At 43.4% G+C, this 17,704-nt stretch overlaps 1 protein-coding gene across 1 annotated transcript in view; it reads right to left on the minus strand.

Annotated features, from left to right (window-relative positions):
- The window catches only part of LOC126183718 (vacuolar protein sorting-associated protein 41 homolog), a 140,363-nt gene that overhangs the window by 72,249 nt on the left and 50,410 nt on the right, over positions 1-17,704 (minus strand). Inside the window, exon 7 of the mRNA XM_049925905.1 lies at positions 8,882-9,100. Within this exon, the coding sequence (XP_049781862.1) occupies positions 8,882-9,100 (219 nt within the window). The remainder of the gene's footprint in view (positions 1-8,881; positions 9,101-17,704) is intronic.

The raw sequence follows: 17,704 nt of genomic DNA on the forward strand, positions 1-17,704 counted from the left end.
GCAGATTAAAACCATTTGTCAAGCCAGGACAGAACCTGAAATCTTGCCTTTCTTACTGACAGAGCATCTGGACATGACTCATGACCCACCCTCACAGCTCTACCTCCACCAGTACCTTTCTCTTATCTTCCAAACTTCACAGAAGCTCTTCTGCATACCTTGCTGTACTAGCACACCTGGAAGAAATATTACAGAGAAGTGGCTTAGCCACAGTCTAGGGCACTGTTTCCAGAATGAAATCATTTATTCACAATATGTTTATTCTACCTGTTCAGACAGCCAAGCCCATTAAAATGCCCACTTCTGGGACACAGGGAGACATGCCAGATCTGGATCAAATTCGCCTGGCTGATTAACGACAGGGGCCAGTGTGCCAGCCAGGCTGCATGTGGTTTTCAGGCCATTTCCCACATCCAACTAGGTAAGTACCAGGTTCGTACCGATGTCCCACCTCAGATACACGATACACAAATATTTTAAAAATGTACTCATATTCCAACATGAAACTTATTCTAGGTGCAGACAGGTGGTGTAATGAATTCCATCACATGGGTGGGGAGAGGGGGGGGGGGGGGGGGGGTGGCAGTGTCAGGAAGGGCATCAGGCCACCAACTACCACTAACTTTACCACATCTCATATAACAATGTCTACCCTGTAGAGAAACAGGAAAGAAGGAAGAAGAAGAAGAAGAAGAAGAAGAAGAGGAGGAGGAGGAGGAAGAAGTAGGAGGATGAGAAGTGAGAAGGAGGAGGAGGAGGAGGAGGAGAAAAAGAGATCCTTCATTCCAGGAGTGCTAGTCCATCATTATATGAAAGAGGTCTTCTCTAAAGTTTGAAAATTAGAAGAGGTACTTTGAAAATTAAAAGAGGTACTGAGGGAAGTTAATACGTGAGGGTGAGTCACAAGCCTTGCCTGGGTAGCTCAGTCACTAAGAACACTGCCTGGGAAGGTCAAGATTCAGGTTTCGAGTCGCAGTCCAGTACACAGTTTTAATTAGGCACTCTAATCACTATGGGACTTAACATCTGAGGTCATCAGTCAATTAGGTAGCAAGTTCCAAAATGGCATACATACTGCTGCAGAGTGAAAGGACACTCTGGAAGTGACAAGCTGTTTTGTGTAATCTACATGTTGATGTAACTCACAATCACATTAGCTGTATCATTCCATGCCTTTCACAATGACATTTCTGTAACTTAAAAAAAAAGAAAGAAAGAAAGAAAGAAAGAAAATCATCTGTCATGAACACTGTAGCAGTCCCTATTCTGCAGCACTACAGATTCAAATTTGTTCCCCCATTTGTGTACACTGGAATACAACTTCGCCCTCATATCTGCAGTTCCATAATGTTACACGTTATGCAAAATTATAAATAAAAATTTTAATATTTCAAAGATTTTGGTGAAATCAAATTTAAAAAATCTACAGTGCTCAACTTAGCATGCCCTACAAGTACATGACACACAAAATAATAAACAAAATGCATTTTTTAAAAATTTTTACAACACTTAGTGATTTAAGAAGAAACCCTGTGCATTAATTTCTCACAGTCACTGCTCAAGGGGACTCACTCTCAAAAATTTCAGAATATTTTCCTTCAAGTTGCTACCAAAATTTAGTTTTCATTAATTGCCTTTGAATTTCCTTAGACCCCACCACTGAACCATTGCATAGTAAAATACTGCACAAGTAATTTAATAAATATTTACAGTTTCTATCCATCTTACTTTTCATAAATTCACTGAATTCTCTGCTGATTATTTTGAGTATGAGCTAGAAAATCTCACATTAGTACTTTGGGAGGCAAAACTGTGCAACAACATTAAAAAGAAAACTGGGATTCTCGGAAAGTTCAGATGTTCTTGGCAGCCAAATGAGACAAAGAATTTCAGAGTGCATATATCTATTGTGCTGACTTTATCTTGTGTTTATCCAGCATGCACAGCACTCCAGATGCCTACTGTGAGGTAAGTTATGATGACGGTAATCACTTGGCAAAAGTAGGAGTTCTGAAGTACATTCTCTCCAGCACCTGAGCAGCCCTATCATTATAGTTCAAAAGTCAGTTAGTGTCCTGGAAATTTGTGGGCCTTTCAAACTTTACCAACTTTACAATAAAATGAACTTTGCAACATACAGGTATATGAATGAAGTTATGTTATTTACAAATGAGTTGGTTGGTTGGTTTGAGGTATAAAGGGACCAAACTACAAGATCATCAATCCCTTTTTCCTGACACAGACAAGGCACAGGCTAAAACAACACCCAAAGTACATTTGGGAAAGTAAAAGGGTGGAGAAAAATGGTTCAAATGGCTCTGAGCACTATGGGACTCAACAGCTTAGGTCATAAGTCCCCTAGAACTTAGAACTACTTAAACCTAACTAACCTAAGGACATCACACACACCCATGCCCGAGGCAGGATTCGAACCTGCGACCGTAGCAGTCCCGCGGTTCCGGACTGCAGCGCCAGAACCGCTAGACCACCGCGGCCGGCCAAAAGGGTGGAAAAGGAATGCGGAAAAACACATAAAAATAAAATAATTGGAATGAACAAAAAATGGGGAAAACGTACACCACAAGCAAAAGTAGAAGAAGGTTTAAAACTATAGAGCAGAAGATCTGGGCTGGCTGATCATAAGAATAAAAAGAGGATGACCCAGCCACTCTGCAACACACTAAAATGTCCACCTCAAAAGACGAGGCAAGCTGAACACATGAAGGTAAAGGATGAACACCAGGAAAAACAAATGCAAAGAAAGGGTGACAGAGTTAAAATGGAGGGGGTGGAGGCCCCGGAGAGAAGGTCACACACACAGCCTTACATGCTATGATAAAAAAAAAAACCTTACAAATAAAACGTAAAACTAAATCTGCTGTTGAGCCACTGTCACCCAACACTGAAGGTAGGGTGCCTGAAGGTTAAAAGACCACCTCAGATCGGCTAAAATTGGGCAGTCCAGCAAGATGTGTATGACTTTCGTAGGGGAGCCACAGTGACACCAAGGTGGGTCCTCGCGACGGAGGAGGTAACCATCTGTTAGCCACGTATGACCAATGCAGAGCCAGCAGAGAACCATAGAGTCCCTGTGAGAGGCTCGCATGGAAGACTTCCACACATCTGTAGTCTCCTTAATGACACACAGTTTGTTGTGGGTACTGAGACTATGCCATTCCATCTCCCAAAGCTGAAAAACCTGGTGGCGTTATAATCAACACATGTCAGTGATGGGGATTCCGATCTCCAGAAGCGGTTTCCGTGTAGTCTGTTTGGCCAGCCTGTAGGCAAGTTCATTTCCTGGGATTCCGAGACCTGGGGCCCAGACAAACACCACTGAATGACTGGACTGTTCCAAGGGCATATATGGACTCCTGGGTGGACACTATCAAAATATGACGAGGACAGCACTGGTCGATAGCTTTGAAGCTGCTCAGGGAGTCAGTACAGAGAAGAAATGGCTCACCAGAGCATGAATGGATGTAATCAAGTACACGAGATATGGCCACCAGTTTTGCAGTGAATACACTGCAGCCTTTGGTCAAGGAATGCTGTTCAATATGGCCTCTGTGGACGTAGGCAAAGTCAACATGACCACCAGCCATTGAGCCGTCAGTGTAAACCACTTCAGAGATCCGTAAAATGTCAAGAATCGAGAGGAAGTGACAGCGCAGAGTGGCGGTGTTAACTGAATCCTTAGGGCCACGCAAAATGTCCAGGTGAAGCTTCAGCCTAGGTTTACACCATGGAGGTGTATGTGAATGGACCTTGAGCAGAGAGGGTAAAGGGACAGACTCTAGTTTGGACAGAAGGGATGGGACACAAATGAATCATAAGCCCTGACCTGGGCCACTGATGCAGGAGATGAACCGCAATGGTTGGGAAAATGAGCCGGTAATTTGGATGCTCAGGAGAACTATGAATGTGTGCAATGTAACTGGTGAGCAGTTGTACCCACCTAACCTTCAACGGAGGGACACCGGCCTCCATTAGTACGCTGGTCACCAGACTTGTCCTATATGCTCCCGTCGCTAGTTGAACGCCACAGTGGTGCACAGGTTTGAGTAAACACAACGCTGAGGTAGCTGCCGAACCATAAACCAGACTCCCATAGTCAAGGTGGGATTGAACAGGGGCTCTGTAGAGCTGCAGCAGTGTAGAGTGATCTGCACACCAGTTTGTGTCGCTCAGGCAGCAGAAGGCATTGAGGTGCTGCCAACACTTCCCCTTAAGCTGACAAAGGTGAGGAATCCAAGTCAATTGGGCATTGAAAACCAGTCCTAAGAATCAATATGTCTCCACTACAGTGAGTGGATCGTCATTAAGGTAAAGTTCTGGTTCCAGATGAATGGTATGACGCTGACAGAAGTGCATGACACACAATTTCGCGGCTGAAAACTGGAAGTCGTGGGCTAGAGCCCATGACTGCGCCTTGTGGATGGCTCCCTGTAGGTGCCGCTCAGCAACACCAGTACTGGAGCAGCAGTATGAAATGCAGAAGTCGTTCGTATACAGAGAAGGTGAGACGGATGACCCTATAGCTGCTGCTAGACTGTTAATGGCCACTAAAAATAGAGATACACTCAATACGGAGCCCTGTGGGACCCCATTCTCCTGGATATGGGGGGAGCTATGCGAGGCACCAACTTGGACACGGAAAGTATGGAGCACCAGGAAATTTTGATAAAATTCGCGAGCGGGCCCCAGAGACCACACTCATACAATGTGGCAAGGATACAATGTCGCCAGGTCATGTCGTAAGCTTTTCGTAAATCGAAACAGAGGGCAACAAAGTGTTGGCATCTGGAAAAGGTTGTTCATATGGCAGACTCAAGGGACACAAGATTATCAGTGGCAAAGTGATCCTGCCAGAAACCGCCCTGACATACAGCTAGTAGGCCATGGGACTCCAGGACCTAACCCAACTGCCGACCCACCATAAGTTTTAGCAGCTTACAAACAACGTTGGTGAGGCTGATGGGTCTAATAGCTATCCACATCATATGGGTTTTTACCGGGCTTGAGCACTGGTATGATGGTGCTCTCCCACCATTGCATGAGATCAAGTTGAAGATGATGAGATGTCACTTGTAGTTGGACAAGAGATCTTTAATCATTCGTCTGTGGATTTGGTCCGGCCCAGGAGCTGTGTCAGGGCAATGTGCAAGTGCGCTGAGGAGCTCCCAATCTGTAAATGGGGCATTATAGGGTTCACTGTGGCATGTAGTGAACGAGAAGGCTTTCCCTTCCATCCATCGTTTGATAGTGAGAAAGACTGGGGGATAATTCTCCATCGCGGAGGCTCGAGCATAGTGCTCAGCAGTCACATTTGTGTAGGTAGATATTATGCCATTTAAGTTAATGCCAGGGACACCTATTGGGGTCTGGTACCCAAAAATGCATCTGATCTTCGTCCAGACTTGGGAAGGTGATGTATGGCACCCAGTGGTCGGGACGTACCTCTCCCAACACTCCTGTTTCCATCTTTTTATAAGCTGGCGAACATGGGCACAGAGCCCTTTCAAAGGTATTAGGTGTTCCAGAGTAGGGCGCCACTTATGTCGCTGTAGAGCCCACCTATGCTTTTTAATAGCCTCAGCAATTTCCGGCGACCACCAAGGTACTGTCTTTTGCCGGGGGCACCCTAAGGAACAATGGATCATGTTTTCTGCAACAGAAACAATCATTCTAGTGACCCACTCAACCACCATACTGATGGTACCATATGGGGGAGATCCAATGGTGACAGCAGAGGTGAAAGCTTCCAGTCTGCCTTGTTTAAAGCCCATCTGGGTAGGCTTCCATTGACATGATGCCGGGGGAGCGACAGAAAGATGGGGAAGTGGTCACTACCATACAAGTCATCATGGGCTCTCCAGTGGACAAATGGGAGAAGTCCTGGGCCGCAAAGTGATACATCAATGATTGAGTAAGTACCATGAGCCACACTGAAATGTGTGGGGGCCCCAGTATTTAGGAGGCAGAGATTGAGCTGAGACAGTAAATTTTCGAAATCTCTACCTCGGCCAGTAAGCATGGTGCTACCCAACAAGAGGTTATGGGTGTTAAAATCTCCCAAAAGTAGGAAAAGTTTAGGGAGTTGTTGAATCAATGCAGCCAAGAGGTTCATGGGTACCGCACCATCTGGAGGAAGATATATGTTGCAGACAGTTATTTCCGGCATCGTCCTTATCCTGACAGCCACAGCTTCAAGAGGAGTGTGAGGGTTCACTACATAACACATTCAGGACGTAGACACAAACTGCACCTGACTCTTGTAATAACCTCTATAGCCATGGAGGGCAGGGGTCTCCATTGCTGGAAATCAGGCTTCCTGGAGGGAATGCAGAAAGCAGGTGTAAAGCTTAACAGTTGCTGTAGCTCAGCCAGGTGGTAAAAAAAAAAAAAAAAAAAAAAAAAAAAAAAAAAAAAAAAAAAAAAAAAAAAGCAATTCCACTGGAGGGTGACATTATCACGAGGCTCAGAGGAAGGCATGCAGGAGGTAGGTTACACCTCAGGGTCACCTGCTGCCACCAATTGAGTATTTATATCGATTCCCACTGCAGATGAGGCATCAGTGAGATCCAGGTCCTCAGTGGATGCTAAGATTTCCACCTCATCTACAGATGCAGGATTGGTAGGGAGTGGTGATGTTGGGGCCACCTGAGGGTCCTGTTTCTTAGTCTTCTTCTTCTTCTTCTTCTTCTTTTTCTTCTTCATTTGCTTACCCTCTCGCTTCTCTTTACGGGGTTGCTGGGAGGACTTCTCCGAAGCAGCTTCAGGCATGGAGGAAGACCCGAAGCTCTTCGTCCAACAGCTTTTGGCTCCTTTAGCCACTGGTGAGTGTCCGCTGTGGCATTAGTGGAGACCTTGGGAGAGAGGGTCCCAAGGGCTGTTACTTCTCCGGCTGGGGGAGGGGACCGATGTCCCCTGGGTTTGGGACGCCTTGCTCCCAAAGTAGATACTTTGGGGGCAACGAAAGAAGACATGCCCCTAGCCAACTGGAGGGGGGAGGAAGATGGGCGGCCCTGAGGGCCCACTGGAGTAACCTTAGATGATGGGTGTAACAGCGTCATCAATGGCGATGCCGTCATGGAGGCAGCATAAGAAGATAGCATGGGAACAGGGTTCAGTCTTTCATATTTGAGTTTAGCGTCGTGGTAAGACAGCCTGTCCAGGGTCTTGTACTTCATAATTTTGCACTCCTTTTGGAGTACCAGGCAGTCTGGCAAGAAGAGGGAGTGATGCTGTCCACAGTTCACACAGGTGCACATGGAGTATTCAGATGCAGCAAATGTCCGCAGTCTCTACATGTGGCGCTGGAAGGGCACTGGGAGGACATGTGTCCAAATTTCCCCCGCATAGGGGGAGGGACATAGGTTTTGACGTCACATCAGTACACCATCACCTTGACCTTTTCAAGTAATGAATCACCCTCAAAAGCCAAGATGAAGCCCACCAGTAGCAACCCTATTGTCTTTGGGTCCCCTATAAATGCACTGGATGAAATGAACACTCTGCTATCCCAAATTCGCACGTAGCTCGTCATCAGACTGTAATAGCAGGTCGCGATGAAAAATAGTTCCCTGGACCATATTGAGGCTTTTGTGGGTAGTGACTGAAACAGGAATATCACCCAGCCTGTCACAGCCGAGTAATGCCTGGGACCGGGTTGGGGATGCCGTCCGAATCAAAACAATCCCATTGTGCATTTTGGACAGTGCTGTCAGTTCCCTGAACTTATCCTCCATGTGCTCAGCAAAATACAGAGGCTTTGTTTCCAGAAAGGAGTACCCACCAGTTCTGCTGTACACCAAGTAACGGGGCGAATATGAATTCTGTCACTCTGAAGCCTTATGTTCCTCCCAAGGTGTTGCAAGGGAGGGGAACGATTTAGGGGCATATCTGTCAGCAATGAAATCAACCTTTCTTTTCTTAGAGACTTCTGGGGCGATTTGGTCCCCAGAGAGAGATGACTTACTCCACTTCGTCACGGGTTATCCACCCTGATGCCACCCACTTCGATCAGGGGCTCTCCCCACGGGCACCACCCAGCCACAGCAAAGGCCACCTGACATGATGGCCATTGCCGGGAGTCGTGATGCCCCAGGAAGACAGGCATCTACTCCTTGGCATACGTGGGGAGTTTACTGCTCAGGCATCAGCAGTGCCACCCCTGTGTTGTCAGGGGGCTTCCACCAAATGGGTACATGATGGCCCCACCACAACGGACTGCTTACCATGCTGGATATTGGGCGCAGAGAAATCCAGTTTTGTCATGGGGGTGAAAGAGGACAGGAAGAAGATGACATACCCCGGAAAGTGTCCTCACCCGAATAGTTGAATTGCAGGTGGAGATGTGAAGTCATTATGACAAGAGGTTCAGGAGATCGAATCTAAGAGTGCTATGGATAACTCATGCACCATGTAAGGCGTCCTTCCCCATATGGCTCGCACTTCTGTAGAATTTGGAAAGTGGCAGGGCAAACCATAAAATGGGACCTGAACTTATAGGGCCAAAAAGAGGGAGACTCCTTTTAGTCACCTCTTACGACAGGCAGGAACACTTCGGGCCTATTCTAACCCCTGGACCCGCGGGGGGGGACAAATGAGTTGGGCATAGTTGCACTATTTCAGTACAAAGCATAATTTTGAAATATGAACTTTGTACCAGGTTACAGCAGACCTGTAGCATTGTCACATTTTTTCCTCTTATCCATACACTAACGATGCACATGGTCATATATTTTACTTTAAATTATGGCACCAGATTGTGCATTTGCAATCAATGATGAAGATGCAATTTTTGTTTTTGTTACAGTTCAATCCAATATTCTATAAACTATTCATACATTTAATGAAAATATATATGAATACTAACCCAGATGATACTCATTACATTTGTACTCCTGGTAACCCCTCATTGAAAGGCTATCCGTACATATTTCAGTATAATCATCAGTTCCTGGTTCCACTACGTATAATTGTGGCCGTTGTGCTTTGCCTTTAGAATCTGGCTCTTTTGAATATCCCAGTAACACCAAATTACTGTTTAATGGTCCAATTCCACATATGTAAAATTCTGTAGTGAAAGTTGACACTGTAACAAGAAATTGTTGTATTCAGCACTACTGATGGTATATACTGAATAGAAGGAAACCATCTCAATAGTATCACTGTACAATATATTTTGACAATCTTGAGTGGAAATTTTGAGTTATGTATGAGTGTTTGTCTGGAAATAGAATTTCCACAGCTAGACATTATTTTTTATTTATTTTTGTTTCTATGCTACTAATTTTTGGATCAAAACTCCTTGATCAAGCACACCTGCATACAAATGACAAATAAAAATTGAGTCTCAGCATAAAGATACAAATGTTGGCAAATTACATTATGAATCAAAAATGTGACACTTGCATAATATTCTAAAATATTTATTGTTTAACTAGATGATTTATGGCTGTTAATCCATTATCAGGTACAAAAATAAATATATGTAGCAGAGAATTGTGTGAGCTGAAACCAAATGCATCCAATGAGTCTCTCAATTGGCTGTAAAAGACGAAAATTATTAACATACAACATAAGACTAAAGTCAACAGACTCATTTAAAAAAAAAGGGGAAGTAAAAACTACTTAGCTTAGATAAAATATACGGTAAGTTGAGTTAGCAAATTATTTGTGAATTACTAGCAGTATACTGCTGTTATAATCTAATTTATGTAATGCTCGATAGGACAGTAATCCTTACTTTTTGTAATAGATAATTACTAAGTGATAATCCCAGAATCCAGAACACAAAATCAGTTGCAAACTGCTGATCTAAAAGCTTCCACGGGGCAAACAAAATTTGATTTTCAATATTTTGCCTATTTATTGATTGAATTTAAAATTTTAAACAATTGTCATAACCTAGTCATTAAGGGGCATAATCTTATGTTAAATGTTTTACACAATAGGACAAGTATTGCAGTTAGAGACTGTGTGTTTGTCTTGAGGCAGTATAACTGATGGGGCACAAATAATGGGACTTTTATTCATTGCATATTTAATGAGGAGGGCACTTGGAGATTTCCAAGAAACTTTACACACAATTTCAAATCTTTACGAAACTTTTTCTCAGCAACACCCCTCACAAAATGATGAAAGGAAAAAACGTTTATCATTTATTACATTTTCACTGTTTATGCAGTAAAACTTCAGCATCAGACATAATGTTCACACCACACTTTGCAGACAATATATACATCTATCACTGAAAGCACCTGCAAAATTATAACACTGTACAGCACATAGTTCAGAAGATTCGACATCATTAACATTGATATGCCTGAAAACTTCCTTTTGCTTAAAATGGAGAGAAAGTTACCGAGACTATATTCATCCAGTATTAGTGACTTCCAACAAAATTTAAGCATAATTTCAAACCTTTTCTACAGTTTTTCTCACTCACATGCTTAACATCAAATATTTAGCACATTAACTCATTTCTAAAGAATAGACATTGAAGCTGTAGCTTACTGGTGGCTACATTATCTGCTAAGCAAATAGCAATACACTTCATCATTGGAATGAAACAGATATGACATACAGGGCTATTACAAATGATTGAAGCAATTTCATAAATTCACTGTAGCTCCATTCATTGACATATGGTCACGACACACTACAGATACGTAGAAAAACTCATAAAGTTTTGTTCAGCTGAAGCCGCACTTCAGGTTTCTGCCGCCAAAGCGCTTGAGAGCGCAGTGAGACAAAATGACGACAGGAGCCGAGAAAGCGTATGTCGTGCTTGAAATGCACTCACATCAGTCAGTCATAACAGTGCAACGACACTTCAGGACGAAGTTCAACAAAGATCCACCAACTGCTAACTCCATTCGGCGATGGTATGTGCAGTTTAAAGCTTCTGGATGCCTCTGTAAGAGGAAATCAACAGGTCGGCCTGCAGTGAGCGAAGAAACGGTTGAACGCGTGCGGGCAAGTTTCACGCGTAGCCCGCGGAAGTCGACGAATAAAGCAAGCAGGGAGCTAAACGTACCACAGTCGACGGTTTGGAAAATCTTACGGAAAAGGCTAAAGCAGAAGCCTTACTGTTTACAATTGCTACAAGCCCTGACAACCGATGGCAAAGTCAAACGCTTTGAATTTTCGGCGCGGTTGCAACAGCTCATGGAAGAGGATGCGTTCAGTGCGAAACTTGTTTTCAGTGATGAAGCAACATTTTTTCTTAATGGTGAAGTGAACAGACACAATGTGCGAATCTGGGCAGTAGAGAATCCTCACGCATTCGTGCAGCAAATTTGCAATTCACCGGCCCCTCTTTCTTCTGCAAAAAAAACGTTACACGACACGTGTATCTGGACATGCTGGAAAATTGGCTCATGCCACAACTGGAGACCGACAGCGCCGACTTCATCTTCCAACAGGATGGTGCTCCACCGCACTTCCATCATGATGTTCGGCATTTCTTAAACAGGAGATTGTAAAACCGATGGATCGGTCGTGGTGGAGATCATGATCAGCAATTCATGTCATGGCCTCCACGCTCTCCCGACTTAACCCCATGTGATTTCTTTCTGTGGGGTTATGTGAAAGATTCAGTGTTTAAACCTCCTCTACCAAGAAACGTGCCAGAACTGCGAGCTCGCATCAACGATGCTTTCGAACTGATTGGTGGGGACATGCTGCGCCGAGTGTGGGAGGAACTTGATTATCGGCTAGATGTCTGCCGAATCACTAAAGGGGCACATATCGAACATTTGTGAATGCCTAAAAAAACTTTTTGAGTTTTTGTATGTGTGTGCAGAGCATTGCGAAAATATCTCAAATAATAAAGTTATTGTAGAGCTGTGAAATCGCTTCAATCATTTGTAATAACCCTGTACTTGAAGGCAGTAAAACTGCCAAGAAGGAATAATGATTACAATATAATACAACTGAAATGAAATAGACTATTAACCTACATTTTTCAGAGCAGAATTTACCCCATAGGCATCTATTTGATGCACATGTAAAAAATTACAAAGTACATCATCTGCTCAAGCTTTATACCAAATGTAAGACAGGATAGTATGGAAAGTGGTATGGTTAAAACATTAGAAAGTGTAACATCCTGGTCTACACAGCACAGAGAGTGAGATGTTTATGCAGAACAACATTGCATAGCACTGAAATAAATGAAAAAATCTGTTAGTACAATGTCAGGCACTTGGTTATGCCAGATGGCTGTCCACCATTTACTAAACTCAGTGAAAATGCATCTTGATCTCATTTATTTTAATGCAAATGTAAAGTGTTCTCTTCTTTCATTCTGTATGATCCAATAACAGATTTTCTTGAAAAAAGTGCTGTGACCACAAAACTAGTAGCAACAAATACATAAATAAGTAAATAAATAAATAAAAACAGAAAAAACAAAAATTAAAATGCAGTTGTAGAGCTAAGAAGCCGACACACAAAAATTCTTCTCCTTAAATAATGGAGAAGATCATAAGACATAAGTGTATACCACAAATTTAGAGCAAGAAGATATGAAAACAGTAAAATATTGCAAAACAGTTGGCTGAGAGGCATGCCCTTTTATACTTAATGGAAACAGGACACATTGCATGTATTTTGAAAATACTGTCAAGTCCTCAGAAAGAGAGTCATAGAGGAGGAGGAGGAGGAGGAGGAGGAGGAGGAGGAGGAGGAAAAATCAAAATCACACGTAAAAAGTGATGAAGGGACAAAAATGAGAGACTATACTGAATAGGAAAACAAATGAAAGAACTGACACAGAGGACAGAAACAATGGTGCTTGGATTTCTGACGCAGTTTCCCTTATACAAAGATACAAATCATTGGAAGGAAAGACGAAAGATAATAGTTTAACAACAAGATCATTAGAGACGGAGCACAAGCTTGGATTGGGGAAGAAAACTGGCCATGTCCCTGTCAGAGGAACCACTTGTGCATTTGACTTACATGATTAAGATAGATGGATTGATGGGGTTACAGGAACCAAACTAAGAGGTTATCAGTCCCTCAATCCTTTGTGTGTCAAGGTGGAAATAGTCCACAGAGAGGATGGATATGGAATACAAATTCCAATGAAACCGACTGTATCCGAGAATCAAGAAAACAAAGAGACAGAAGCAAGTAGAAGTGAGAGAGGGATAAAAGGATGAAGGTGAGTGAGTTGCCCAGCCCAGAAAGCAGCTGGATGTCCACAGGACACGAAATGCAACAGGAGACACACCTTCTGCACCCAACCAGTGCTTCCACACCCTCCATTACCACAGAAAACTAGCAACAAGGACAAGTTCATAAATTTCAAGAAAGAGAACAACAATGATGAGACACTAAACCAACAAAAGATGTAAATGAATCAGAAGAATTAAAAAGGTGGGAAGTGCAGGAGCCAAGCCACACCATCTACATCTACATTTACATCTACGTCTACGTCTACATGATTACTCTGCGATTCACATTTAAGTGCTTGGCAGAGGGTTCATCGAACCACAATCATACTATCTCTCTTCCATTCCACTCTCGAACAGTGTGCGGGAAAACAAACACCTAAACCTTTCCGTTCGAGCTCTGATTTCTCTTATTTTATTTTGATGATCATTCCTACCTATGTAGGTGGGCTCAACAAAATATTTTCGCATTCGGAAGAGAAAGTTGGTGACTGAAATTTCGTAAATAGATCTCACAGCGACGAAAAACGTCTTTGCTTTAATGACTTCCATCCCAACTCGCGTATCATATCTGCCACACTCTCTCCTCTATTACGTGATAATACAAAATGAGCTGCCCTTTTTTGCACCCTTTCAATGTCCTCCGTCAATCCCACCTGGTAAGGATCCCACACCGCGCAGCAATATTCTAACAGAGGATGAACGAGTGTAGTGTAAGCTGTCTCTTTAGTGAACTTGTTGCATCTTCTAAGTGTCCTGCAATGAAACGCAACCTTTGGCTCGTCTTCCCCACAATATTATCTATGTGGTCTTTCCAACTGAAGTTGTTCGTAATTTTAACACCCAGGTACTTAGTTGAATTGACAGCCTTGAGAATTGTACTATTTATCGAGTAATCAAATTCCAACGGATTTCTTTTGGAACTCATGTGGATCACCTCACACTTTTCGTTATTTAGCATCAACTGCCACCTGCCACACCATACAGCAATATTTTCTGAATCGTTTTGCAACTGATACTGGTCTTCGGATGACCTTATTAGACGGTAAATTACAGCATCATCTGTGAACAACCTAAGAGAACTGCTCAGATTGTCACCCAGGTCATTTATATAGATCAGGAACAGCAGAGGTGCAAGGGCAGCCATGGGGCCCCTGGGTTGGAGCAGGTGATGGGACACCCTTCCAATCCCTCAAGCAGCTGACGAGGCTAGTGTGACCTACGTCACACTGAGGAGTAGAAATCAATTTCATTTGTAAAATGGGAAACCAGATCAGCTGTTTTGGCATCATTCGCTAGCACCAGAGGCAATGCGTCAGCTAATATTTTGGTGTAAGGTGGTCAAATTAGGGCAGTTCAGTAGGATGTGGGCCACCATCAGATGGGCACCACACTGATAGTGTTGTGGATCTTCATGTTGGAGAATGTGGTGAGGGGTCAGCCACGAAACACCAGTGTGAAGCCAACAGAGAACAGTAGATAACCTACCATGAGCACAAAGGCAAGACTGAAACTTGGCAATGGTCCGCTTGATGGTTTGCAGTTTATTCTGAGAAACTAGGGCACGCCAATACACGTTCCAAGCCTCCAAAAATTGACGGCGTACTGTCGACTGAAGGTCCGGTTCCAGTACCCCCATCTTCAGATCCCAACTTGGCCAACTGTTCAGTGCGTTCATTCCCTGGGATCCCAACATGACCTGAGTCCATACAAAGATGGTTGACCATTCAGCTTGGTACAGATTACAAAGGAGATCCTCGATAGTCAAAATCGATGGATGTCAACGGTAGCACTGCTTGATAGCTCAAAGTCTACTCACGGGGTCACTGTCGATTAATAATGTCTTGCTAGTGCAAGAACAAACATGGTGTTCATCAACATCCACAGTTGAGGAGCAATAGTAAATGCAAAAATTGTCAACATACAGGAAGGGTGACACTGTAGAACCTACAGCCACAGCTAGACCACTGATAGCAACTAGAAAAAGGGGCACACTCAATAAGGAGCCCTGCGCAACCCCATTCTATTGTATATGTGGGAAGCACCGACTTGAACCCAGAATATATGGTGTGACGAAGTTGGGAGCAGGCACCGGAGACCAAACTCACATAGGGTAACAAGGATGTAGTGATGTCATGTGGTGTCATAAGCCTTTTGTAAGTCAAAGAAGAATTACGTGTTGGTACTGGGCAAAAACACCCAGACTCCAGGTGGACCAAACTGTAAGCAGTAGAATGGCCTTGGCAAAAACCACCCCGGGACAGGGCCAGAAGACTCCAAGACTCAAGGTACTAACACTGCCGCCAGCTCATCATATGTTTGAGCAGCTTGCAGAGAACATTAGCGAGACTAACTGGGTGACAGCTGTCCATCTCAAGGTGGTGATTACCCGGTTTCAGTACTGAGACAATGACACTTCCTCACCAATGAGACAGGAACTCACCCTTGCTCCAGATCCACTTGAAAATGGCAAGGACATGCCACTAGCTATCTACCGATAGGTGTTTGAGCCTTTGTCTGTGGATGCAGTCTGTACTTGGAGCCAGGGGCACCAACTTATAAAAAATATTGGGGGGGGGGGGGCCTACACTGGGGGTCTTGCCCTGGGAAATTTTCTAAATTTTAGACAAAAAATGGCGAGTTTTAAAGTTTTTTTAGCATTTTAGAGTCATGTGTTCAACATTAGAACCCCGAAAACTGGACTCTCGATAACTCGGCATTCTGGGAAACTTGACAAGCTTTTTTTGGCTTTGAAAAAAGAAACGAAACATAAAAACGCATGGGATTTTCGTAAAAAGGTAATTTAATTTACAGTAATAATCATGCTTGTAGACTGTTACAGAGGAGTGAATATACAGCTCTGAAAAGACTGAAATTATATTTAAATAAATCCTAAACTATCATTAAAAGAATAAAACATGAAATATTGTTGTCGCACAGTAATAGCACTTTGACTAATAAGTGAAACAGCTAATTTAAGCTTACATTGAATAAGGCTCAGGGTTCATTAAATAAAAACAATATCTCAAAGTTAATGCTTTAATAGAGTTAATAAAGTTAATACAGTATGCCTAATACTTACAGTCAAAAAGTACGTAAATAGCGGGTTTCAATTGGGTCTTACACCCTAAAAATATTTAAGTATTTGAAAATAACTAATACAGTACTATAGTAATATAGTAATACAGTACTGAACTAGTACTAATATTTCTAAACTGAGGGTTCCAGGTGCTTCTGCTCCAGTCCTTTTGATGTCACTCCAGCCGCAGCACTGGCCTGCCGGTGCCAGACTTTACCCGAAGGTTTGTGCACCAGGACAAATTCTAACTGTGCCCACAGCACTGTAACACTATTACAATTCACACCACTCGTTTTCAGCTAACCTGCTTACTACCATAATAATTATTTGTTTTAACTCATTACTTAATGTCTTTTAAAAGGTAACTATCATACTATCATCAAACAAGGGAAATAAAATATTCCACCATAATTTTGTGATTTCTTAAATTATTGGGGGGGGGGGGGGCGGGGCTAAGCCCCCCCAAATGAATTTTTGAGGGGGCTAGGGCCCCCTCAGGCCCCATGGAGTTGGCGCCTGTGCCTGGGGTTGTGTCACGGTGAAGGACTAGGACACTGAGGAATTCCCACTCACTGTGTGGAGCATTGTGTGTCTCCAGGTGCTGTGTAGTGAAAGGTAAGTGAATTCACTCCACCCACTGTTTGAGGATATGAAATGCAGACTGATAATTCTCAGACACAGAGGCTTCAGCATAATACAAAGTAAAATGTTTAGCAACAGTGTCTGGATCAATTTAGCCAATACCATTCACAGAGACATTAGGTACACCTGTAGGGGACTGGCATCCATAAACACATTGAAGCTTTGTCCAAACATTTGAGGGAGAGATACACAGTCCAATGATAGCAACAAACCATTCCCAGCATTCTAGTTTCTGTCAGTTTATGAGGTGGTGGGTCCAGGTACGTACGTGTTTAGAGGCAGTAAGGTGCTCCATCAATGGATGTCACTTATGGCATTGGAAAGCACATCTGCCATCCTCGGCCACAGTGATTTTGGGGGTCCATCAAGGTACTGCCTTCCAATGGGGAGGTCCTGAGGGATAGGGGATTATTAAGACAGTTGCCAATAGGATGGTTGCATTTAAGGTCCTGAGAGCTGCATTAATACCTCCATATGGCAGGGTGCTAAGGGAGATGACACAGGTGAAGGCTGTGTTGAGAGCCCGTCTGGGTGGATGCCCAAAGAGATGTTGCGGGAGAGTCCAGATGATCATAAAATGATCACTGACACTCATGGACTCCCCAGTGGAAGGAGGGGAGAAGACCTGGGCTGCAAATGGAAAGATCAATGGCTGAATAAGACCTATATGCCACACCGAACTGTGTGGGAACACCAGTATTCAAGAGGCAAAGATTGAGCTCTGTGAGCAAGTTTTCGACAGCTTTACTGTGGGCAGTGATCGTAGTTCCACCCCACAGTAAGGTGTGGGCAT

The sequence above is a fragment of the Schistocerca cancellata genome, chromosome 4 (assembly GCF_023864275.1).
Source record: "Schistocerca cancellata isolate TAMUIC-IGC-003103 chromosome 4, iqSchCanc2.1, whole genome shotgun sequence".
NCBI lineage: Eukaryota > Metazoa > Arthropoda > Insecta > Orthoptera > Acrididae > Schistocerca > Schistocerca cancellata.